The following is a 27,540-nucleotide window of genomic DNA, read 5'->3' as shown; positions in this document are numbered from 1 at the left end:
GAGCACAGGCTCCGGACGCGCAGGCTCAGCGGCCATGGCCCACGGGCCCAGCCGCTCCGCCTCACGTGGGATCCTCCCGGACCGGGGCACGAACCCGCGTCCCCTGCATCGGCAGGCGGACTCTCAACCACTGCGCCACCAGGGAAGCCCTATTTGTGACATTCTTGAATGATCTCCCAGTAAGTTTCTTCAACTTTGAAAGCTGGAGTGACTCAGGGTACTACATAAATGAGGTACACCACTTTTTGCTGTATCTTTTGTATAAGAAATTTAAGTAGAGACAGTTGGACAGGAAACTGAGAAGAAATATTCAGGAAACAGAGCAAGCGTGACTTCCCTGGTGGTCCCGTGGTTAAGACTCCGTGTTTCCACTGGAGGGGGCACGGGTTTGGTCCCTGGTCAGGGAACTAAGATCCCACATGCCTGGCGAAGAAAAAAAAAAAGAAGAAGAAGAAAAAGAAACAAAGTAAGAAATATTACAGCTGGGAGAACTGGGCAGTAGAGAGGAGGAGGGGGGCCAGAAGAAGGAAAATGAGATAGAAAGAATACAACCAAAATAGCTTAAAGGGCCTTTTAACCATGGGATCTGGAGAGCAGCCAAAGAGAAACTGCACGAGGATAGAGACCTTGGAAATAGAGGCGAGAGGTGTTGCGCAAGACGGGGGTCGCATCAGTGCTGGGGGGCAGGGGCTTCTCCGTTCTGGAAAGGGAGCTGGGGCTGCTTCTGGATCAGATGGTTCCCAGGAGAACAAATTTAAAAGAGTAACTGCTGATCAAGGCCCAGGGGGTGGGAAGGAACACCTATTCACTCAGGAAAGGAGAAAAGTTGAACTGATTCAAGGATGCAGAGTCACCTTATAAGTTGGACAAAGCCACACTGCTACTGGGCTGTGCACCTGCAATTTGCTAACTTTCTTATAAACTTTACTCATGATCCCTGCATGGCTCTAAGAGCTGAACATGTTGAATGACTGCCCAGGCAAATGAGAGTGAGAATACTCTGCAAGACTTTAATGTCAGAGCGAAATCCAGAAAGAGGACCTCCACATCCTTCTAGGGCATGAAGGATGGGGGAAGACCTGTGGGAGGCTCTCACTGAGCTGAACCCTTCCGCCAACGCTCCTCCCAAGGCAGCTTCTCCTGAGGCAAGGAGGAAGTTAAACGTAAGCAGAGAAAAAGAGGAAATGAACACTGCAGTACTGAGCCCCAACTGCCTTAATATTCACTATGGAAAATGGAAGCTGCCGCTTTGCAGGACTGGTTGATGGGTGCCCTTAATTCCTGGCTAAAAAAAGAAAAAAAAAAATGACTTCCCTGAGACCAAATACTACATCAGAAGGCTCGTTTCTGGAGCAATTTAATTCGTTGTTTCATCATATACGAAAGATATGAAACCCTTCCTGTTTTCATGAGACTCATCTGAGGCTTTGCTGGTCTGTAGGCTTGTTTTGTTTGTTTTGTGTTTGTTTTTTAAGTTTGCAGCCTTCATACCCAAGTTAATGAATTTCTCAATTCATTTCTCCCCAGAGCAGTCTCCTTTTCTCTCCTCATTGAAAACATTTCCTATTATGAATCACAGGCTGGGCCAGAGATCCACGTTGACATGTTATGCCGTTTAGAGCAATAACCCTGAAATGGTATCTTTCAGTCCTCTTTATTGATATCTACTATGCTTGATAAGGACAAGTTATATTACAGGTGTCATTCTTTTCTACTCTAAGACCATTTTCCCAATTTCAAGTTTTCTTGGCAAACCCATGATCTACAATAAAGTATCTTTATGCTGATTCCCATCTGGATCTGTGTCCTCAAGGGCCTCACCACCAATTCAAAGCCAATTTGCCCAGGATTCAGTGGACCTTGCTTTTTTTCCTCAGACTTCATCATAATAATTCTTAAGACCGCGAGTCCACTTTGGGATATTTTCTCTCAATTCCATAGCATCCTCCTTTCATGAATTCCTGCATAGACAGCCTGGTCCTTTTCTCTTTCTTCTTTCTTCCTCTCAACCTAATCTCAGCACAGCCTCTGTGCATGTGTGACAGGTAGCACCCCAGCAGGGCCAGGTTTAGGGTGTAGTGAGTGAGGCACAGATTTAAGGGCAATCCAACAAACTCAGGCATCAAGATAATATTGAGGGCTTCCCTGGTGGCGCAGTGGTTGAGAGTCCGCCTGCCGATGCAGGGCACGCGGGTTCGTGCCCCAGTCCGGGAGGATCCCACGTGCCGCAGAGCGGCTGGGCCCGTGAGCCATGGCCGCTGAGCCTGCGCGTCCGGAGCCTGTGCTCCGCAACGGGAGAGGCTGCAACAGTGAGAGGCCCGCATACAGAAAAAAAAAAAAAAAAAGATAATATTGAAATGTAAGATTTCAAAAAATCAAAATTAATGCAAAAACTCAGGAGGAAAAAAATATCAAAATTTGAAATGAAGATAGCTGTTGTTTGTTTTACAACCCTGCATTACCGTATGACAGGGACACTCATTTCCAATCTCCACAGCCCTGGTCTCCCCCTTCAGGCAGGTTTATGAGGGTTGACATCAGTGCAAAGGACTGGATAATGTGAGGCTTCATAACACAGAGTTATGACTTGGTTTTGTTTTTTATTTTTTTCTAGTGCCTTTGCTAACTTTTTCTATTTGGTTCAAAACGTGGGGGGATATTTTGCTAAGTGTATAAAGGGACGCACATTTTTCCTTTTGCCTCAGGACCCAATAGGCTCAATGCCAACAGGACTAAGTCTTGCTAAGGTTGTGTTCTATGAGCAGAAATGTTCTCCAAGCCTTACCCAGCAGCCTGGTGCCAGATCATGGAGTAGTAGGGTTGCAATAGTCCAGATAACGACCAACATAAACAGTACAGGCAGGGGTAGGTATTTGTAAGGGTGGCAAAAGGGGTTGTTGTACATCACTAAAGCATTATTTTGGATGAGAAACGTATTAATTTTTCCATGCATTCATTGAAATATAAATACTTTTCAGAAGGGTTCCGGAGTCAATTTTCTACTTCTCTTCCCTAATGACCCAGCCAGTCTATGTAGGATTATCGTCTCTGCTTTGGTCCCACCTGGAAAATGTTGGCGTTTCTGCCACTTTCTGCCTCTTCCCCATATCCCAGTGCTGTGTCCTAAGGCCCTGTGCTCTCTGCCCACTGCATCCCCTCTGCCAGGGCCAGCATTTTAAAGTCCCTTTTTGGTGGGAGGGATTCCTTCCTTAGTTGACCTGTAACAGTCAGAATTTAACCAAAAAACAAAAAAACAGAAACGACTTCAGGCATTAGGTTACCATTTTTGTAAGTCAAAACAGTCAAACATGAGCAGTACATAATGGTTCAAACTATTATTTACAAGAAAGAGAATTTAATGCAAGGAATGTGTTAGGTTGCAGAGGAGCTGAGAAGCCAAACAAGAGAGAGAGGCTGCCCACAGATTAAGAAGAGCAAGTGTTTCTACCCCAAGCGCACCCCAGGCTAGAGAAACAAAAGGTGGTATTACTGGGATCCAGAGGCCAGCTCACCTGAAGGAAGCTGGAATCGTGGAGCACCTTTCCAGGGGGAGCACCTATGAGGGGGAGGTGGAGACCCAGAAGAGAGAGAGAGTCACCAGAGCAGTGACCTGGGGCACACAGACAGGAGGAGAAATAGTCCCACCTTTCCCTCCCCCTGCCTGCCAATGCCCTCATCGGCCAAACCCAGCCAGAAACCAGATGGTGCAGAGGTCTTTGCAATGCTCCCTACAGGGTTCAGCATCCCATCCCCACCTCCCTGAAACAGAGCTGAGGGAAGGGCAAGGAATTACTGAGGGATCAGCTCAGAGTCCAGATCATAAGGGGTGCCATCATCGAGTAGCAATACGGCACTTGTAATAACACCGCGAAACATTGCTTATCCACACCCAACCAAGAGGTCTTGCTATCCAATCGCTTTATTTCCAGGATTGTGGGAATACATGTGTCATTGCCCTTCAAAACTGTCCCCTTATTATTTGCACTTAATTAAAAACAGGAGGCTGTCTCCCTATGTATTAAGTAATTTTTTCTTTTAATTTTTTTAGATTGGGGTATATTTGATTTACAATGTTGTGTTAGTTTCAGGTGTACAGTAAAGTGGTTCAGTTATACATATACATATATCCATTCTTTTTCAGATTCTTTTCCCATTTAGGTTATTACAGAATATTGAGTAGAGTTCCCTGTGCTATACAGTACATCCTTGTTGGTTATCTATTTTGTATACAGTCATGTGTATCTGTTTATCCCAAGCTCTGATTTATCCATTCCCCCAACCTTTCCCGTTTGTTTTCAAAGTCTGTGAGTCTGTTTCTGTTTGTATTAAGTAGTTTTAAAATTGCAACAGAACTGCTTATTTTCCCAGAGAAATATCTCCTTGTGTACCCAAACCCATCAGCTTCTATAAAGCAATACACAGCATGATCACCTGGGACAGCCGTCACTGTTACTGACATCTTCCTGATGCAGTTACCCATCTTAGCTGCCCTTGAATTGAAGCAATCTCACTCCATCTTTCGACACCAACTCTTACCATTATCTTGTTTTCCTCTCCAGGGGCACTCTCTAGACGAATGGATGGATAAAGGGATGGAGGGGTGGGTGATGGAAGATGGATGGATGTTAATGGTAATGATGATGTCCCTGGATTTTAGATAAAGGGATGCTCCCAGCCTTTCTTTTGGTGGCTGCAGGTTGGTCCACAAACAAGCGCCAAGGTTGTTGCAGGGTCATAGATGCAAAATGTGAACCTCATCAATGTAACACTTTATCTTCAAACCATAGTTAAATGTTAAATTAAAGGTAGAAAGAGATGATTTTTCTCAGAAAGATATCAATGATTCAGGCATTCCTCACTGTGGGTGAGGAGAGTTTGAATGTATTTTCTTAATTTCAGATAATAAATAATAAACTGTTGCCTGAATTATTCAGATTCTCTTCTTAATGTTCACATTCCCTATGCATTCAGCCTTTGCAGGATGCTATAAATCTTCCTCTCACCCCACCACCTACAATGTCCTATGGAGTTGAATTTTTATTATTTAATGTTAATATATGATTAGGCTATGATTTCTTCAAATACAGTTCATTACTCTTAATAAATCTTGCAACATTGTTGCGGTGAGCAGGGGCTACTCTTCGTTGCGGTTCATCCTGCAACATTGTGGTACATGACTCTTTTTGAATTAATGGCTTTCTCAGGGTATATGCCCAGTAGTGGGATCGCTGGGTCGTATGGTAGTTCTATTTGTAGTTCTTTAAGAAGCCTCCATACTGTTCTCCATAGTGGCTGTATCAATTTACATTCCCACCAGCAGTGCAAGAGAGTTCCCTTTTCTCCACACCCTCTCCAGCATTTATTGTTTCTAGATTTTTTGATGATGGCCATTCTGACTGGTGTACGATGATATCTCACTGTAGTTTTGATTTGCATTTCTCTAATGATAAATAATGTTGAGCATCCTTTCATGTGTTTGTTGGCAATCTGTATATCTTCTTTGGAGAAATGTCTATTTAGGTCTTCTGCCCATTTTTGGATTGGGTTGTTTGTTTTTTTGTTATTGAGCTGCATGAGCTGCTTGTAAATTTTGGAGATTAATCCTTTGTCAGTTGCTTCATTTGCAAATGTTTTCTCCCATTCTGAGGGTTTTCTTTTCGTCTTGTTTATGGTTTCCTTTGCTGTGCAAAAGCTTTGCAGTTTCATTAGGTCCCATTTGTTGATTTTTGTTTTTATTTCCATTTCTCTAGGAGGTGGGTCAAAAAGGATCTTGCTGCGATTTATGTCATAGAGTGTTCTGCCTATGTTTTCCTCTAATAGTTTGATAGTTTCTGGCCTTACATTTAGGTCTTTAATCCATTTTGAGCTTATTTTTGTGTATGGTGTTAGGGAGTGTTCTAATCTCATACATATATTTTGCAGAGGTTTCTGCTGGTCTCGTGAAGGTTACTGCTAGTCGCTAGGAGCAGACATCACCATGAAGGATCTTAGTGGTTTTCTAGATAGGAGGAGATGCAAGAATTGGGCTCATAAAATCATCTCCTGAAAATATCTAACTATCTGAAGACCTGTTCTGCCAGTTTTTCCCAGAGTACAGAGTGCCTCATTCCTGATCTCCACCCTGAACTCCTTTCGGGGGTGTTGAAGGTCAGCGCCGCAACGGCTTGATCCTTGTAAAGGTAGATGGCAAGTGCTAATTTGTAGGTGGCATACCCATCACTGATTCTGTTAAGAACTTATTCATCTGTCTATGCCTCAGTTTCTTTATCTGCACAGTGGAGGTGATAGCACCTTATAACTTGGATGCGACCTTTAGATACAATAACATACATAGATAGGAGATGCTCAGTAAGTTGGAGCTATTGCCATATTTTCAGCTACTGTAAGCACTGAGGCAGTGAATGTATTTATCTTGTTCATTGCTGCTGCCCCAGTGCCGTGTAAGTACCTAGCACTTGGTAGATACTAAGTAGTTTTTATTGAATGAATGCAAGCATGCATACACAGATGAAAGAATGAAGCCCTGGCAGAGAGGAAAACATCAACAACTTTGGGGGGGGGGGTCGGTGGAAATAAAATGGATATGTTAGGATAATTGAACTTCAGTGCTGAGCCTGTCATAAGTTAATTTTGAGTAGGACTTGACGTTTTCTCGGAGTCTTTCTCATTAAGTGCAATGACAATGCCTACCTCGCCTTTCTCAAAGGGGGTTAATAGACATAAACAAAATAAAGAATGAGCATAGAGAAAAGAAAGCAATAACAAAATATGCCAGCAATGAAAGAGTATATTGGGACTCACTAAAAGGAAAGATGGAGAAAACACCAAAATGCATAATCTTGACTGCAGCCCGCAAGGTGCAGCTCCCTGTGAATGTCAGAGTCAGGAGAGAAGGAAACAGACTCCAACGACACACAAAGAGGAGGAGGGAGAACCAAGACAAAAGGCCAGAGAGAGCTTGTATTTAGTGAGTATTTGAGTAACTGATGCTGAATCAAAAAATGGGAAGTGTTTTGGTTTCGTATGGAAAATAAATTACAAATTTTATGCAATATAATTAACTTTTATAATATTTATTAAAACCTTTGAGGACCATTTTGCATAAAATATGTAGAAATACTTTGCAAGGTATAAAAAGTCAGATAAGTATAAAATTACTTGGTATTTCAGAGCTAAGCCATCACAATTAGTGAGTACACCATGAAGTCACTCAAAACTTTGAGATTTGGAAAATTTAGAGTTCCTGATTAAAAAAAGACTCTCCAAGTTTTCCTATCCAAAAAACTAAGAACACTATAAGATGGGGTGGAAAATCACAACACTTCACAGGTTGCTTTTAGGTCTTTAGTCTTCCTTGAATTCCTTATGGAATGAAGTGAGGTTTCAACAATTAAAATTAGTGTTTGAGCCTTTGGCAATAATCTTAATTTGCCAATTTCCAAACAGTTAGAAAAACCTTAAGAGATTAATTAAATCAATCCAAAATTTTATAATCTTCTATTCCATATAATTGGATCTTTCTATTATACTTTAAACAAAAAGAATATTATACGTTATTAATATCACAGGAGTTCTATCATTTATTGTATGCTGTATATCTTAAAGTAACAACTTGCCTTTGCTATATCGAGTAATTTTTTTAAATGCCACTTCCTCAAATGTACCAGCTCTCCATCCTGACTGCATGTTAGAATCACCTGGAAATCTTTTCAAACACACCAATGCAGGGCCCTCTGCTGAGGATCTAATTATCAAACTCAGTTCCTTTGCAGAAAGGCCCAGATATTGATACAGTTCTGAAAACTTGCCAGGATTCTAATATTCACTCAGGACACAGTCTCTCAGCTTTTGATTCATGGTCTCCAAATACCTCAATTGAATTCCATTAATTGCCTTTGGCAAATGGTAAAGAATAATTCTCTAAAGGGGTAAAATCATGACTCTCCTTCAAATATAATATGGACACGTGTCAAAGATTTTATTTAACTCATTAGTTAATGAGGGAGCAAATAAGGTGTTACAATTGATTCAAAAGAGAATTCAAAGACAGGCAAAATATAAGCCAGGGATCAACAACTGAAAGCCCTGTGGCCCAAATCCAGCCCACCACTGGTTTCCCAACAGCCTGCAAGTTAAGTATGGTTTTTACATCTCTAAATGGCTGAAAAAAATCAAAAGAATTATAATGTTTTATGACGTGTGAAAATAACATGAAATTCAATTTCAGCACCGATAAATAAATCTTACTGGAACACAGTCAAGCCCCCTGACCTGCTATGGCTATTTTAGAGCTACAATAGCATAGCTGGGTGGTTGCAATAGAGACCAGGTGAGCTATACAGCCTAAAACATCAATATTTACTATTTGGTCCTTCTCAGGAAAAGTTTGCCAACCCCTGATATAGGCAGTCAAGAATGCTGGCACAAATTTGCAAATTGGCGCAAAACTGGTCAAAATCTACCCAGCAGTAAAATATAATGTTTGGAATCATCTCTTCCAGAGGGGGGAAATCAAGGGCCTCCCCATCAGACAAACTTCACTTGCATCTCTGTGGACTACAATTATTGCATTACCTTTAGTTCCCATAGCTTATGGAGCCGTAAAATAGCCCAAAGACAATGAAAAGAACAAAACTCTCTAAAATTAGATAACCTCCCACAGTCTGCCCACTGATGCTCATAATTCCTTCGAAAAGACACCCAGTAATCTTTTACACCCATATCACAGTCTTCCGCAATTTTTTCTGACACAAACTAAGCTACATTCACTTTTTAAAAAATATTTATTGGAGTAGAGTTGATTTACAATGTTGTGTTAGTTTCAGGTGTACAGCAAAGTGAACCAGTTATACATATACATACATCCACTCTTTTTTAGATTCTTTTCCCATATAGGCCATTAGAGAGTACTGAGTAGAGTTCCCTGTGCTATACAGTAGCTATCTATTTTATTTATGATAGTGTGGATATGTCAATCCCAATCTCCCAATTTATCCCTCTCCTACCTTACGCCCAGTAACCAGGTTTGTTTTCTATATCTGTAACTCTATTCTGTTTTGTAGATAAGTTCATTTGTACCATTTTTTTAGATTCCACATATAAGCGATATCATATGTATTTGTCTTTCTCTGACTGATTTCACTTCACTCAATATGACAATCTCTAGGTCCATCCATATTACTGCAAATGATGTTATTTCCTTCTTTTTATGGCTGAGTAATATTCCATTGTATATATGTACCACATCTTCTTTATCGACTCCTCTGTTGATGGACATTTAGGTTGCTTCCATGCCTTGGCTATTGTGAATAGCGCTGCAGAGAACATTGGGGTGCATGTGTCTTTTCGAATTATGGTTTTCTCCGGATATATGCCCAGTAGTGGGATCGCTGGATCATATGGTAGTTCTATGTTTAGTTTTTAAGGAATCTCCATACTGTTCTCTGTAATGGTTGTACCAATTTACATTCCCACCAACGGTGGAGGAGGGTTTCCTTTTCTCCACACCCTGTGCAGCATTTATTGTTTGTAGACTTTTTGATGATGGCCATTCTGACCAGTGTGAGGTGATACCTGACTGTAGTTTTGATTTGCATTTCTCTAATAATTAATGATGCTGAGCATGTTTTCATGTGCTTTTTCAAGACATCAGAGTTATACTCTGAAGAGAACTCGTATTTCAGATGTGCTTAGGACATGGCCAGACCCCATTTTATAACCCATATTCTCTGCCTGCTCTAGGAGCTGGGTGCACGCCAGTGACTGACCACCACTAACTGAGCCCTGATTGTCAGCTTCTCATTCACAGACCAAACATTAGTCCTTATTTGGCTTGTGCAGAGTCCTCTGGGCAAGGAGCTCCCTTAAACGAAGGCCTGGGCTCTGCCCTGAGGGAGCATGTGTTCCTGGCACACACATTTCCAAGCCAATAGAGATGCTCCATTTTAGATCTGATTCCCCTGTGATTTTACAGCTTCCCACTTTCCCCAAAGAAAAGGTAGCATTCCTCTAAAATTCTTACCCAGACTGCATTTCTTCCATTTACTGGTAGAAACATATCTGCATAAAAATCAATATTCTCTGATATTCTCTGATCATCCTTTAAAATGCATGTTTGACTTTTCAATCAACTTTATTTTCATTTAAGCTGTTGAATATTTATTGCAATTAAGAAAATCCTCATTAAACATACCTTCAGTGTTTTGATGATATTCTTATGAAAACTTTTTGTGAGGGAAACAATTTTCCAAATCCGCACTAAAATCTTTGTATTATTTTTAAAAAATATCTCTTGCTTTGATTTTATTAGTTCACAGTCAAAATTGCTTAAGGCCATTCTCTGAAGACACTCTCTCCTAAAGCCAGACTTGCATCTCCAGGTTACACCAGCTCGCTTTCTACAAACGATAACCGTTTGTGGCTCAAAGAATCGCACTTGCTGAATTTTGCTTTCTTGTGTTTGGCTTTGCTCATCACCACATCCCTAAAGCCAGCAGGGCTTATCAGTCTTATCAGTCTTCTTTCACAAACACAGACCCACCAGCTAATGAGAGTTAGGCCTCCCTTTTATGTCTGCCAAAGCACGCCAGGTGTCCTCTTTCACAGCACTTGGCACACTTGTGATTGTATAGTTACTGCTTGAAGATGGAAAATTCCCTGAAGACAAGCGCTGGGTCTGCCATATTCACCACTCTAGTGTCAGCAGTGCAGTGAGGAGGGTTCTGGAGTCTGACTTTGTGCATCCAAACCCCAGCTAACTACTTGCAGCCTTGGGCGAGTTATTTAACCTCTCTCTGTGCCTCAGTTTTCCATCTGTGAAATGGTCATAACAGTACTTATTTCATGGGGTTCTTGTGAAGATTTAGTTAGTATGTACAACGCTTAGAATTGTGCCTGGGGAGAGGAATGAACTAGGAGTTTGGGGTTAGTTGATGCAAACTATTACATATAGAATGGATAAACAATAGGTCCTACTGTACAGCACAGGGAGCTATACTCAATCTCCTGGGATAACCATAACGAAAAAGAATATAAAAAAGAATGTAGGGCTTCCCTGGTGGTGCAGTGGTTGAGAGTCCGCCTGCCGATGCAGGGCACACGGGTTCGTGCCCTGTCCAGGAAGATCCCACATGCCGCGGAGCGGCTGGGCCCGTGAGCCATGGCCGCTGAGCCTGCACGTCCGGAGCCTGTGCTCCGCAACGGGAGATGCCACAACAGTGAGAGGCCCACGTACCGCAAAAAAAAAAAAAAAAAAAAAGAGTGTATACATGCGTATAAAGAAGTCACTTTTCTGTACAGCAGCAATTACCACAACATTGTAAATCAACCATACTTCAATTAAAAAAAAATAAGTTTAAAAAATCTAAAAGAAAAAAATGAATTGTGCCTGGTACATACAATGTAACCAAAAAATAACAGCATGCCTGGCACAGCTCAATATGCAATAAATATTCATTAAATGAATGAATGACTGAAGTGAAAGCAGAATTGAATCAAATATTCAAATATTCCAAGTCTAGTGCTTTTTTACTCTTCTTCCATGCTTTCTTGAATATACAGAAAGCTTAATTTTAGGAAAAAAGCAGGATTCCAGCAAACTTTTAAACAATAATTCCATTGGTTCTCCATAAAAATGATCATTGGGTTAACTGAAAAATTACTTTTCTCTGGGTCTGCTGTTCTAGTCCTTGACTTTAAGCCAACATGCTTTACAAATAGCCATAAATTCATCTCTAGCAATTGATTTAAATTACCATTTTATACTGGTACCTAGTATGTGTTCAATAAATGTGAGGGATGATTGTTTTAAGGAATGGATGAAGAATTCATACGTACATATAATTTGGTAAAATTAGAGCTTAAAGCAGTGTGTAATACAAAATATACCAGACAATTAAGGACACACTTCCATTCAGACTATTACAATAGGGGGAACATTCATGAATGAAGAATGTGTCAAACAGAAAAAGTGGGCTGAGGTTTCATAGAGGCTGAGTCTCACGGGACTCAGGAGAAAGTGCACAGTGAGTCTCACCCAAGTCACATGAGGAAGGGGGATTCTTTGCAGTTAACCCTTCCTCAGAACAAAAAAGGGTGGGGAGATTTCAGAAAGCAAAAGGGTTGAGGTGAGTGGGCGTTCTTACCATAACTATTTTTTGGTAAATGTCAAGTCAAGTTCAACATTGTCAAGAGTAATTTTCAATGGGGCAATACTGCCCTGCAGGATATGTCTTGAGAATGTGAGTGACAGAGACACTTCTTAGTTGCCTCAGTAGTGGGAGGGCACTGCTAATACTTCATGGGAAGAGAAATTCTCTAATATGCAGGACAATACTACACAACAAAGAATTTATCTGCTTCCACTAGTACTTTTGTATATCTTGCTAGATATTCACGTATACGGGGGGGCGGAAAACTGTAAATTTCTAAGCCTGGACCTTAACTCCTGTTAAAGTAAAACTTTATTAAAAGGGAAAATCATTACTCTCATACAAATATAAAATGAACATGAATCAAAGATTATATTTAGCAAATTACTAATGAGGAAACAAGTAAGGCGTTATGACCCGTTTGAAGGAGAATTCACACAACACAATCAGCAATTAAAAATGAGGAAATAAATTTACAAGTTTATGCAAAACTGGTCAATAGCCACACGGAAATAGTCAATTATATTCCACCTGATGAAAACCCTTTGTCTTTCATGGACAAGAATAATTTGCATTACTCTAAGTATACTACAACTAAAAGATTGCAAAAACGATAAAAGGCACAGACCCGTATAGATCAGAAAACCCAGAAAGTGCACTAGATAAGACACTTAAGTCCTTTACATTCTTTCCTGATGCTTCTTTTTTTTATATAAGTATAATTTGCAAAATGTATTTTGCAAAATTTAATTTAACCTGAGCTTTCTGCAAATTCAACCAATGTGTATAATGAACTTTACGAAGTGTTAGCCACCAATTCAGGAAATCACTACTTCTCTTATGACAGTGGTGATCATTGTGTTTATGTGGCCAATACAACATCTGAATCTGTCTGCCATTGTAGCTGTGGAATCCACAATGATGTTTATAGATGTTTACATATAAGTACATATAGGAATCTAACTGCTTTATTATGTCTTATGGTGCTATAATGCCTTTTGAATTACATATTGTGCTATTATTTTCCTTTTATTTCTCCTTTATGTTACAGTTTTTTTAACTTTTTATTTTATATTGAAGTATAGTTGATTAACAATGTTGTGTTAGTTTCAGGTGTACAGCAAAGTGATTCAGTTTTACATATACATGTATCTATTCTTTTTCAAATTCTTTTCCCATTTAGGTTGTTACATAATATTCAGCAGAGTTCCCTGTGCTGTACAGAAGGTCCTTGTTGGTTATCCATTTTAAATAGAGCAGTGTGTACATGTCAATCCCAACCTCCCAATCTATCCCTTTCCCCCACCCTTCCCCCCGTTTATGTTACAGTTTGAACAATGCATTGACTTTTTTGAAAGTGTGTATTTGCTTGGTTATATTCTTGATGAAGCTCATTCAGGATCATAAGGGGGCATTACCAAATATTTGTTAGAAAAAGGGGTACTGAATTGGTTGGGTTGGGAACACCTAGCATGGAAGTCGCCTACGGCAACCTAGATTAGGTAAATACAATTCAGAGCGGCAACGCTGAGGATAGAAACCACGTTCCTAAATGCACAAGCTATGTCTGTCTCTCAGTCCTTCCTTCTACTCAATCCTCCCCTTCTTCCCACCATAAACACAAACACACACCCTGTTCTAAAAGCTTCCCTGTAAATAGACTGGCATCTAATGTCCCCATTGCAGATAAGAATACTGATATTATACACACACACACACACACACACACACACACACACACACACACACACACACACAAAGGAATATTACTCAGCCACAAAAAAGAAGGAAATAATGCCATTTGCAGCAACATGAATGGACCTAGAGATTATCATACTAAGTGAAGTAAGTCAGACAAAGACAAATATCATATAATATCGCTTATATGTGGAATCTAAAAAAAAATACAAATGAATGTATTTACAAAATGAAAATAGACCCACAGACATAGAAAACAAACTTATGGTTACCAAAGGGGAAGAGGAAGGAGGGATAAATTAGGAGTTTGGGATTAACATATACAGACTACTATATATAAAATAGATAACCAACAAGGATCTCAATATTTTGTAATAACCTTATTGATAACCTTCATAGGTTATTACACCTGGTTATCACTCAATATTTTGTAATAACCTATGAAGGAAAAGAATCCAAAAAAGAATATATATAAGAATTTATATATTTATACACACACACACACACACACACACACACACACACATATATATATGTATAACTGGTTCACTTTGCTGTACACCTGAAACTAACACAACATTGTAAATCAGCTATACTTCAATAGGGAATTCCCTGGTGGTCCAGTGGTTAGGACTCGGCACTTTCTCTGCCGAGGCTCAAGTTCAATCCCTGGTTAGGGAACTAAGATCCCACAAGCCACACAGCGTGGGCAAAAAAAAAAAGTATACCTCAATTAAAAAAAATTATTTTTAATTTTTAATAAAAAAAAAAGAATATCCTAAACCAAAGCCAGATCCTTTGTGGTATTCTGATAAAAACCAGAGTTAGAGACTGGGAGACTTATATCCTGCGATGCCAGGTCTTTAAGGGGTTCTATGTGGATCGGTTATCTGTCGCTGCATATAAAGTGACTCTACAACTTGGTGGCTGACAGCAACAATAAACATTTATCATCTCTCCCAGTTTCTGCAGGTTGGAAGTCTAGGTAAAAATTTAGCTGGTTGGTTCAGGCTCAGAGTCGCACATGAGGGTGCAGTCAAGATGTCAACTGAGGCTATAATCTTAAGACTTGACAGGGGCTGGTGGATCTTCTTCCAAGATGACTCACACGTCTTGCAAACTGGCCTCAAGAAGGCCTCAGTTCTTCCTCATACAAGCATCTCCACATGGCTGCTTGAGTGTCCTCACAACATGGCAACTGATTCCCTCCAGAGCAATTGATTCAAGGGAACGAGGTGGAAGAATATGTTGTATGACCTAACCTCAGAATCATGCATCATCATTTGTATAGCATGCTATGGAAGTCAGCCTCTACAGTGTGGGAGGGGACACCACAGGGATATTAAAAACAGGAAGTAAGGCTCATCAGTGACCCCATTAGAGGCTACCATACCATGTAATGTGTTGTGGGTCTTCCACAGTCCCAAACGCACACTATATGTAATATTAATCTTTATCATTCTCTCAGGTACATATGAAATTATTAGTAGAGAGAAAAATATATTGATTATTTCACTTTGCAAGTCAAAGCTGGAAAAACACAACCTTTTCCATAATCTTGGAATAAATGATTCAGAAACCATTCAGAACTGAACTATAACCATGCAATTAAAAGCTACAATATCACTGCATGTCAAATCCATGTCACTTTACTTCATGTGTCCCAAAATACTCATTTCTTCAGTGAAGGCAAATTTTATTGTCACCAACAAACCAGGGATAGATGTTCTCTTTTTCCAAGTCCTACAATTTTCTCCTAGAGGGCTGATTCTAAACTGAAAGCTATTAGAAATTATGTTACAATGAAGAGAGGAAGTAATCAGGTGTGACTCAGAGCTCTGTAGTTTTATATTATATGAGGCAGGGTTTAAGTCTAATAAGATATCACAGATTAGGCATTTTTGTTTAATGGGGGAAAAGTATAATAAACTAAACTGGAAAGAAATGTGCCTTGTTTGATGATCTGTTAAAATACACTGACATCCATAGCTCATTCTGATAATGACCTCTGGTCAGAGGACCCTCATCTTTGTAGCCTCTCTTAATTACTCACTTTAATCACTTAAGAAGACAAAATTAGATATTTCAAAGACATCAAGTGCAGAGTGTAAAAATCAGGTGAAAATTCATGGCTTAAAGTAACCGAAGATTTTTTTTAAATATCCCTTTTGTACAGTACCTAGAACATAACAGGTGCCAAATAAATATTAGTTTCCTCCCATCTCATCCTCAATCCTGCCTCTCAAGGTTCTTTGTGTTTTTAATTTATTTGATTGAAGTATTGGTAATTTACAACCTTGTGTTAATTTCTGCTGTACAGCAAAGTGATTCAGTTATATATATCTATATATTGTTTTTCATAGTCTTTTCCATTATGGTTTATAACAGGATATTGAATATAGTTCCCTGTGCTATACACTAGGACCTGTTGTTTATCTGTTCTATATATAATAGTTTGCATCTGCTAGTCCCAAACTCCCAATCCGTTCCTCTCCCTGCCTCTTAAGAGTCTAAGACTAAAAAAAAAAAAAAAAGAGTCTAAGACTAGATTTTGAGGCCATAACCCTATAGAAACATCTAACTAAAATATATTGTAAGAAACTACAGTGAAGTCCTCCACGGTGTAGGAATTAAGTTTCTTAACAATTTCAGTTTTAATCCAAATGTTATTTTAATGTTAACGGTAACAAAGATTTGGAGTAAAATATTTTTACTTCTGTGGTGGCTCTCTGCTTAAGACTTACTTAATAAGTAGATACATGCGAAATTTCGTATTTACCTCAGTTTACCAAGGAGCTATTTTTTTATCTGAAGTTTGCAAAAATCTAAAACAACATCTATAAGAAAAATTTTTAAACTATATATGTCTATAAATGTATTTTATGTAATGTGTATTCCTGTATTCCATGGTGCACAAAGATATAATATTGGAGATTTCCAAAAAATTGTGTATAATTATGTTAAGAGCCTAAACAATAGACTTTTAAAAATAGTAATTACTGTTACTTTTAAATCATACATGCTCATTATTTAAAATGCTAAAGGAGGAAGAAAATTACCAAAAAGGGAAAATAAAATAATATTAAAACTGTGCTACTCAGAAATAACTAAGTATTTAATCTATTTTTCCAGCTATCTCTCAATACATTTTAAAAGACAGGCTACATAGAAAGGCTTTTACAAACAATGGAATATTTTTGGAATGCCACTCAAATAAAATGGACTGCATTTAATATTACTTGACTTCAACATAGGAAAATGAAACAAATAAAACTCAAGAAATTGCTGAATTTCAGATAAATATTTCCTTAATTTATTTTTTTAACATCTTTACTGGAGTATAATTGCTTTACAATGTTGTGTTAATTTCTGTCCTGTAACAGAGTGAATCAGCTATACATATGCATATATCCCCATATCCCCTCCCTCTTGCGCCTCCCTCCCACCCTCCTTATCCCACCCCTCTAGGTGGTCACAAAGCACTGAGCTGATCTCCCTGTGCTATGCAGCTGCTTCCCACTAGCTATCTATTTTACATTTGGTGGTGTATATATGTCCATGCCACTCTGCCACTTTGTCCCAGCTTACCCTTCCCCCTCCCCGTGTCCTCAAGTCTGTTCTCTACATCTGTGTCTTTATTCCTATCCTGCCCCCAGGTTCATCAGAACCATTTTTTTTAGACTCCACATATATGTGTCAGCATGCGGCATTTGTTTTTCTCTTTCTGACTTACTTCACTCTGTGTGACAGGCTTTAGGTCCATCCGCCTCACTACAAATAACTCAATTTCATTTCTTTTTATGGCTGAGTAATATTCCATTGTATATATGTGCCACATCTTCTTTTTCTATTCCTCTGTTGATGGACATTTAGGTTGCTTCCATATCCTGGCTACTGTAAATAGTGTCGAAAGGAATATTGTGGTATATGTTTCTTCTTAATTATGGTTTTCTCAGGGTAAATGCCCAGTTGTGGGATTGCTGGGTCATATGGTTGTTCTATTTTTAGTTTTTTAAGAAATTTCCATACTGTTCTCCATAGTGGCTGTATCAATTTACATTCCCACCAACAGTGCAAGAGGGTTCCCTTTTCTCCACACTCTCTCCAGCATTTATTGTTTGTAGATTTTTTGATGATGGCCATTCTGACTGGTGTGAGGCAATACCTCACTGTAGTTTTGATTTGCATTTCTCTAATGATTAGTGATGTTGAGCATCCTTTCATGTCTTTGTTGGCAATCTGTATATCTTCTTTGGAGAAATATCTATTTAGTTCTTCTGCCCATTTTTGCATTGGCTTGATTTTCTGATATTGAGCTGCTTGTATATTTTGGAGATTAATCCTTTTTCAGTGGCTTCATTTGCAAATATTTTCTCTCATTCTGAAGGTTGTCTTTTCCTCTTGTTTATGGTTTTCTTTGCTGTGCAAAAGCTTTTAAGTTTCATTAGGTCTCATTTGTTTATTTTTATTTTTATTTCCATTCCTCTAGGAGGTGGGTCAAAAAGGATCTTGCTGTGATTTATGTCATGGAGCGTTCTGCCTATGTTTTCCTCTGAGTTTGATAGTTTCTGGGCTTACATTTAGGTCTTTAATCCATTTTGAGTTATTTCTCCTGAGTTGGATTCCCTGATCCCTAGATCTCAGGCCCCTCTGAGTTCACTCTCTTGTTTTATGGAGCACATCCATTAGTAGTTTTCTCAAGTTAAAAAAAAAATTGGTACAATGGCAGAGGGCTTGGTGATACAAGCATCGCGTGTACTTAGTTTCCTTTTACACCTCGAGTACCCATCTCTCTGAGATGGGGATTTCCCTTCACCTTCTCCCTGGAGATTTCCCTAACTTTTCTTCAGTACCCCATGTCTTCCTATTTCTTGGTTTACCCTATCATTTTAGGTAAACACATCCTAAGTAAAGGTGCCCAGGAGGAATTTTTTGAGACTTTATGTGTTTAAAAATATCTTTAGTCACCCTCACTCTCAACTGAGAGTATAGAACTTTATTCTGACCATGCTGCCCTCACAGCTAGCTGTTCCTGGAGCAATACAGACACCTTTCATTCTCTGGCTTTCTCATTTGCATTTGCTGCATGGCTAAACTCTCTCACCTCCTTCAGGTCTTGCTCAAATATTGCATTCTCAATGACCACGGTATAAAATTGCAAACCCAGGGCCTCCCTGGTGGCGCAGTGGTTCAGAGTCCGCCTGCCGATGCAGGGGACACGGGTTTGTGGCCCTGTCCGGGAGGATCCCACATGCCACAGAGCGGCTGGGCCCGTGAGCCATGGCCGCTGAGCCTGCGCGTCCAGAGCCTGTGTTCCGCGACGGGAGAGGCCGCAGCGGTGAGAGGCCCATGTACCAAAAAAAAAAAAAAATTGCAAACCCAGCATTCCCACCTTCTTTCCTGCTTCATGTTACTTCATTAGCTCTTATCACCACCTGGTATAGAATATATTTCCCTTTGCTTATTTTGTTTATTTTCTGTCTTCCTCCACTAGATAGTAACCTTCTTGGGGCCAGAAACTTTTATCTGTTTTGTTCACTGATGTACCCCTGCACCTGGAACAGTGTCTGGCACATAGTAGGCCATCAATATCTATTTGCTGAATGAATGAATAGTAAACACATATGTTCTATCTCTATAATATGCCAAAAAGAAGATGTCTTTTTTGTTGTGATAAATAAGAATGGATTTGTTTGATAGAGAATTAAGAACTTGCTGGTCACGTCACTTGAAGATCTAGAGGAGACTGTGGAATCTTTGTTTTTAGGTTTTTAAACATAAACCAGGTGACCTCCGGATGTTTACGATTAGTGGGTACATGTAGATAGATGTGTGACCCTTTCCAGCAGCATTTAGAACAGTCTTTCATCTGCACTTGCCTCACACGTCTCTGTGCCTTCCTCTGGCTACTAGTGGTGCTTCCGGCTGCCCCCACTGAGCCCATCCTCACCTGTTACTGGCTTATCTCACTTTGAGCTTCAGCTGGACCTGAGTTCAACCACTCTGGTTTGGAGCATTTCATCTGTGGCCTTTGTTTGCGGGAAGATCTCCTGCCCAGAAAGTGACCAAAATAGCCTTTTCCTTTACACCCAGCAGCTGGGCTTCTACCAGCGGCGCCCCCGGGCACACATACATATAAACATACCTCATGCCCTCATGAGAACTCTACGCATGCTCTAACATGACAGCTAAAAAGTCAAGTTATCTTGAGTCTGTTTTGCATACCTCATGATGAAATAAATGTCCTTGGCTTTTTGTGCTTGCCTTCTCCATTGCAGTGTAAAAACTTAGGGTTAGGATGGCCTTTGTTGCTGGCATATCTTTTGCATAAGAATCTGATAAATAATTATTTTACATACATTTATAAGTGGTGATAATGTCTGGAGGATATTTTGTTTCAAAAGAATTGACTATAGCCTCAGTAGTTTAAATATCAAGCTGAGAGACTGTGAGTGGTCTGTTAAAATCACACTTAAATAGGGCTGCTAGATTCAGCAAAGAAAAATACAAGATAACCAGTTAAATTTGAATTTCAGATAAACAACGAATAACGTTTTAGTATAAGTATGTTCCTGGTGGGACATCCTGTATTTTATCTAACAATGTACACTTAAATAGCCAACGGTTCTATCAGTGAAATAACTTGGTTGGGTTTATTGTGAATGTGAATGATTAATGTTAAGATGCCACAGGGACTTCCCTGGTGGTCCAGTGGTAAAGAATCTGCCTTCCAATGCAGGGGACGCAGTTTCGATCCATGATCGGGGAGCTAAGTACCCCCACATGCTGCAGGGCAACTAAGCCCACGCACCACAACTACTGAGCTCGTGAGCCTGAACAAGAGATCTCGCGTGCTGAAACTAAGACCCGAAACAGCCAAAAAATAAAAAAATTTTTAAAAAGATGCCACAAAGGTTAAGAGTTAGAAATTCTTGTTTGCTGGTTGATGACATAATGCAACAGACTATTTTAATCTGACTAAAATCTCTGTACTGAGAAAGGTATGAGTAATGAGATGCTGGCCTGGAGCAGAAAGAAGACATCTGTCATTGTGCTTCGTCCCTGACCCTGACCATCTGGAAGAGCGCTGAGGAGCTCAGATTCAAATGCATTTCCCCCCAGCACAAAGTCAAATCAAACCACTGATAGTACTTGAAGCCTTCAATTTATTTATCCCAGATCTTTCCAAGGATGTCTTAGTCAGCTTGAGCTGCTATAACAGAACATCATAGACTGGGTGGCTTAAATGACAGAAATTTCTTCCTCACAGTTCTGGAGGCTAGATGATTCAATTCCTGGTGAGGGGCTTTTTCTGGTTAGCACACAGATGCCTTCTTTCTGTATCCTCACATGGCAGAGAGAGAGAGAGATCATCTCTCTTATGTCTCTTTTTATTTATAAAGGCACTAATCCCATTCATGAGGGCTCCACCGTCCTGACCTAATTACCTCCCAAAGACCCTACCTCCAAATACTGTCACATTGGAGATGAGGATTTCAACATATAAATTTGGGGAGAATGCAAACATTCAGTCCATGGCAATAGAGATTTGAATAAAACTACGAGTGTATATCTAGAAAGATCTTGGATGTTACAAAACATCATTTCTGATAGTTGAGTGAATTTATGGGTAGACACACCCAGGCATCCTCCCCAGGTGGAAGAAAAGGACGTGCTTCTCTGAAATCTGGTTAAATTCTCCACAGACAGGTTTTATTTTAAGAAACTAATAAAAGTAATATGATTCTACCTTTCAGAGCTGTTTATCACTTGGATTTTCAGTTTGGGTGATTGCACTCTAGTAAATTAGCTGACTGAGAGTCCAAAGATTATATCTGCATCCAGACAGTCCATTCATCATGCTTAGCATTTGGACTTTAACACAGCTTTCCCACATATTTGCCAAAATGCCACTGAAGTATTCACAGAAAGCTCCCTGTTTTGATCTACCTAATGCCTTAAATATTATCTATCAGTACCTCTAGATTTAGGTTTATTGGAATATTTTAATAACCCACCAATATCTTTATCTGAAAGCTTCATATAACCACTTTCTTAGTTCATAAATACTTATTGATTTTAATCTTGCACCAAAAAGAGAATGGACTTCAGTAGTTCAATATGTACTTACTCAAGAAAGCAAGGCAAAGTGGTGGTATTATCAAGGTATAATCATGTAGGAATGAAAAAAACCTTTAAACATTACCCAATATTTAGTTGTATGGCCAATACAAAGTTCAAATTATATGTGTAACCCACATCTTCAGGCTCTCCATATCATTTTGCAAATAGGCAAGTTATTCAGTCAGATTATCCAATTTTGGAAAAGCATAATTTAAATTTTAATTGATGAAACTACCAAAATGTGATAACTGGGATCCCCCCAAAAATCCAATTACATAAAATTCAGGTTTGCATGATTGGAAGGTGGATAAAACTCTGGGCCAAAAGAGCACAGCTAATTGTCTGGGAGGTCCAGATGGGGATGTGGGATCCAAGTCTACCCCAAAGCCATCTGTGGTGTGCCACCACCTGCTGACCTAGTCCTTTTTTACCACCTAGTCCCTAGATGTCCTGTGTCTCACTGGGCAGTAAGTAATTCCTGTAATTCTAGGCAATTTAGTCTCTTTTAGTCTTGCATATCCAGAAGTACTGGGCCTGAATAAAATGGTTATAGAGACCCACCCTCTGTCTCCCTAGGTGTGGACACAGGGCTGCCTGCCCTTTCTGTGCCAATTTGTCTTTTTTGTTTTTTGGCGGTGCCATGTGCCTTGCGGGATCTTAGTTCCCTGACCAGGGATTGAACCCATGCCCTCATCAGTGAAAGCACGGGGTCCTAACCACTGGACCACCAGGGAATTACCACCAATTTGCTTTTTAAAATATGATACTAAATATGGTAATTATTTCACGACATAAGTAAGTCAAAACATGCTGTACATCTTAAATTTATGCAGTGAGGTATGTCAATTATATCTCAAAACTGGAATAAAATCGAAGAAATTTAAAAATAAATAAAATAAAATATGACATTAAGATAGTCAAATGCTATTTTTCCAAAATTAATTTTAACTTTGGATTTTCTTTTTTGCTTTCTATTCTTTGCAGGGATGCTTGGACATAATGAATTGGTCTCAGGAGCTTCCTCCATGGACAGTTCTTGGTCTCCACCTGCTGTGGCCTCTACCTCCCTATCAGAAACTCTACCTTTTTTTACTGCATCGAGCATCTTTTCTCAGACCGATCAAAGTGCCACAGACATAATTTCCCTTGACCAGACAGTACTAATCCCACGGCTAACCATCCCCACCGATGATTATTTTGCCATCAGCCAACTGGCTCAGGAAATTTCACGTTCACCTGCATCTTCAGAAGACAGCAGGTTGAGTATTAGCAGTCAAGATACAGTCGGAGACTTAGATGGGACAGATCTCGCCAGCACTCATGCATCCTCTGAGGTACTGGGATTCAGTGGGTATGTTTCCACCCTGGATCATTTCTCGGAGAACATCACGCCTGGCCCAGCTTTGCAGTACATCACCACCAGCACCATGACCGTCGCCTCCAGGGGCCGAGAGCTGGTGGTGTTCTTCCGTCTGCGTGTGGCCAACATGCCCTTCTCCAGTGACCTGTTCAACAAGAGCTCGCTGGAGTACCAAGCTCTGGAGCAGCGATTCACACAGCTGGTGAGTGGACACCACATACAGCTATCGTGTGTCTCCCTTTCTTGTTTTTTTTTTTTTTTTTTTTTTTTTTTTTTTATTAAAATCCTAATCCAAATTCACTTCAAAGGAGTAGGCAGGCCCTTTCACAGTTGACTCCAATCAACAGAGTCATCAGAAATATGTCCAGTGACCTGTGTATTTAAGCTCAACTCTTGCCAGCTACTTCTGGAATCTTTATCCATTCGTTACTCTCATGAAAAATGTATTATAATAGTGCAACCCAATCCTCTCCTACAACACGAGCATCCAATGAGACACACCCCTTCAACTGATCCAACTCCATTCTAACCAGCCCTTCACCAGTGGTCTAGAAGGTGAAGAAATGTAGTCAGGTAATATAGCATTTACTTGTTTTGTTTGTTTGTTTTCTTTTTTTTTTTTTTTTTTTTTTTGCTATTATTTTATAATATAATCCCTGGCTGTCTTGAACAATGCAAGGTGGAAGAGACAAGCCTCTGAGATAGCTGTTGCCGACGGCCTTCAGCTAGAGCGTTGAGATGGATTCAGATCCAATGGGCCACTGCCGCCCAGCTTCCTGGGAGCAAACTTATTTTTAAGACCTTTTCATTATAGTTCCTCCCAATTTAGTTTTCCCAGGAATAATACATACCCACTCACGGACTGAACTTGGAATTTATAAACAATATGAGCAGACTTTTCCTAAGTTATAATGCCACATGCTGTTATCCAGCCATCTGAATAAAAGGTTCAAGGCTAGAAAAGTCCAGCACAAATGAGGCCGAGAGTTCAAGTGTAAGAATTCTTTTTTTTTTTTAGTTCCCCTTAAATTCTCATAAAACTAACAACAAAAAAAAAAAACTGACTAAATGGCTTAGCATCCCAAGCCCTAACATAGAAAGTGAGAAGACAATCATGGTGGCATATAACCCTGATTTATGAAACACCCCCCAAACTCACATGTACTAGACATACATACACAGTGAAAACTTCTGAACTATGAACCTCTTACACAGTCACAGCTAATGAAATTCAAGTACACAGTGCATAGCACAAAGATTAGAGAATTTCTGAAAATAAGAGGAAAAATATTTGTAAGCTTCATGTAAGTTAAATCATTATGCAAATTAAAGCCACATAAACACCAATGCTTCAGGTGAACTTTAAAGTAAGACTTTGTGCTATTCCTCCCTCCCCCAAATAAGGTGAGTAGATATTGGGACAATCTCAAGGAACAGAGTCCCAGGGCACCGAACCCAGGTGTATTAACTAGGGTACATACTGGGCTGCCATAATGAAAAGATCAAGAACACAGTAACTTAAATAGAGTACAAGTGTATTTCTCTTTCACTGGGTGCGACAGCTCTGGTCTATGACGTCATCCAGGGACTCATAATCCCTTCATCTTATAACTCTGCCAACCCCAAGGGTGTTTCCTCACTCATGCAGCCAAAGCTGGGTCACCAGTACATCCCTGTTTCCACTGTGAGAAGGGGAAAAAGAGGAAGCCCAGGGCAAGCAATTTCCTAAGCAAGTGATGCCAAAGTTGCCCACATCTCTTACACTCATATTCCATTGGTGGGAACTGGTCACGTGATCACAGCTTGCTGCAAGGGAGGCTGGGAAATGTGGTCTCTAGCTGGGCAGCCTCTTTCCCGTGAAGAAGAGGAGAATGATTTGGGAGAAGGGAGTTGTCTGCACACCAGCTGAGGACAGGGAATTCCCACCAGAGGCCAAAGCAATGTTAAGACATAGAGAATGAGCCTAGTCAGAGTAGGTGGGAGAAAACAGGAGAGAGTGGTTCCACACTTTGTATAAAATTTCATTTTATTTTCACAATGACCTTGTGCGGCGGGGTGGTTACTGGAAGGGGTACCAACATGTGGGTCTGGGTCAGTGTCAAAATTCTGGTGGGCTGGGGATAGGGGCAAAGGAAAAGCAGGTCTGGGCCAAGCCTGGGAGATTGTAGTTTGCATCTGTGCCCTCCCTGGGTTCGTGGGTGTTGGTTCATGAAGGAGAGGGCTCACTTTCAAGGCTGGAAACAAAGCAGACAGTGCTGAGTTTCAGACATTTCTGAAAAGTGATCTCAAGGATGGTCGTGGGGACCTCCCTGGTGGCCCAGTGGTTAAGACTGTGCGCTTCCACTTCAGGGGGCACAGCTTCCCTGGTCGGGGAGCTAAGATCCCACATGCCATGCAGCGCAGCCAAAAAAAAAAAGGATGGCTGGGGCTTACAAGAGACAGGTGTGGGAACGTGAAGCACAATCCTCTGGGGCATCATTTTGAGATTATTAAATTATAACTTGGGAAGGTCCTTAGGGAACAACCTTTCTTCTCCCTCACAATTCAGATGAGAGCACTGAGGTACAACAGTAGTTAAGTGGCTTGATGAGGTCACACCGCTGGCTAGCAACAGTCACAGGACTGACACCTAGTCTTCTGACAGCCAAGTTCTCTGCTTTTTCCACTTCACCACATTTGTGTTGATATGAAGCGTCCTGCACACACAGACGAGCTGATGTTTCAGCTGTTGTTTATTTCAATACGTCATTTCAAATTGGTTGTTTCCAAATGGATGTCCTATTTACGAGGCATAGGTCAGTCTGCTCCTGGGCTCAGTTTGGAACATGTTTTTATTTACTTAGATTATTTTTTTAATAACTGAACCTGGCATCCCTTCTTGGCTGATAGCATTGACCTGGAGTTTTTTTCAATCCTCTGTTCTCACAATTCATCATGAAGAAAATCACTGCCCCATCCATCTCAATACCCAGGAAAGTGGAAATATGGGACATAATCACTGCAATAGATCATTAAATAGTGGTGTTCTGGTCTCATGTTCAATCCAAACACAAACATAAAAAAGGAACTGAGGGCTTCCCTGGTGGCGCAGTGGTTGAGAGTCCGCCTGCTGATGCAGGGGACACAGGTTCGTGCCCCAGTCCGGGAGGATCCCACATGCTGTGGAGCAGCTGGGCCCGTGAGCCATGGCCGCTGACCCTGCGTGTCCGGAGCCTGTGCTCCGCAGCGGGAGAGGCCGCAGCAGTGAGAGGCCCGCGCACCGCAAAAAAATAAATAAATAAAAAATAAGTGTCAAAAAGGGAACTGAAATTTATGCCTCAGATAATGAAATGTGAGTACAAATGGAATTAGCAGCATCTGAGCACTTAGAACACCGTTAAGAGTAAACCCTCTTTTATTTTTGCAGCTGGTTCCATATCTACGATCCAATCTCACAGGTTTTAAGCAACTTGAAATACTTAACTTCAGAAATGGGAGTGTGATCGTGAATAGCAAAATGAAGTTTGCTAAATCAGTGCCATATAACCTCACCAAGGCTGTGCGAGGGGTCTTGGAGGATTTTCGTTCTGCGGCAGCACAACAGCTCGATCTGGAAATAGATAGCTACTCTCTCGATGTTGAACCAGGTAAAAGAATCCAACCCAGAAAACTGTGGGAGTGTTTTGGTTTTGTTTGTTTGCTTAAGCATGCAGTTCAACTTTGAGGCCACAAAAATCAGTTTAAAACTGCACTCGACAAAATAACTTTTCAGAAGCTATGAATCAACGTGGTAGAAAGGTAGGGTCCTAAAACATGAAGGTTAAAGTTTTCCTACATCAAAAAAGCAAAGAGCAAGTATACCTCTTGCTTCACAATCTGGGCTCTTCAATTTCCCCACAGAACAAAACTTTTGCTGTGCTTAAGAGATTTTTTTTTAAACATAACCCACAGCCAAGCTAATTTATATCTTGCCGGAAGTCAAAAGTACTTTCTCAGTGAACTGCAACCACCTAAGAAAACTTCCAGTCCTCTTCATAGCACAATTCGGGATGAAACTGAAACAGTTTCACGAGGAAAGAAAAATAATCATTAGACCAAAACTCAAACTTGGAAGAAAGCCACTCCACCATCACCCAACAGGAAAATCACGTCCCTTCCCATTTGTATACCCTAGATCAGCTTCCACTTGTGCAGGTTAAAACAAAGCAGTGAGATGTGAAAAAAACTTAA

The 27,540-nt window shown here is 40.2% G+C and overlaps 1 protein-coding gene and 1 non-coding gene across 3 annotated transcripts in view; both read left to right on the top strand.

The window, feature by feature from the left end:
* The window catches only part of IMPG1 (interphotoreceptor matrix proteoglycan 1), a 115,187-nt gene that overhangs the window by 53,722 nt on the left and 33,925 nt on the right, over nt 1-27,540 (top strand). For both annotated transcript variants that reach the window (XM_007456607.1, XM_007456606.1), the window contains 2 exons: nt 23,005-23,533; nt 26,738-26,957. In XM_007456607.1, coding sequence (XP_007456669.1) covers nt 23,005-23,533; nt 26,738-26,957 — 749 coding nt within the window. The remainder of the gene's footprint in view (nt 1-23,004; nt 23,534-26,737; nt 26,958-27,540) is intronic.
* On the top strand, nt 14,457-14,528 carry TRNAE-UUC (transfer RNA glutamic acid (anticodon UUC)). Its single transcript has one exon. It is a non-coding gene; the product is annotated as a tRNA-Glu (tRNA).

Source organism: Lipotes vexillifer, unplaced genomic scaffold (assembly GCF_000442215.2).
Source record: "Lipotes vexillifer unplaced genomic scaffold, Lipotes_vexillifer_v1.1 scaffold1226, whole genome shotgun sequence".
Taxonomy (NCBI): domain Eukaryota; kingdom Metazoa; phylum Chordata; class Mammalia; order Artiodactyla; family Lipotidae; genus Lipotes; species Lipotes vexillifer.
This window is presented reverse-complemented; position numbering and strand designations above follow the sequence as displayed.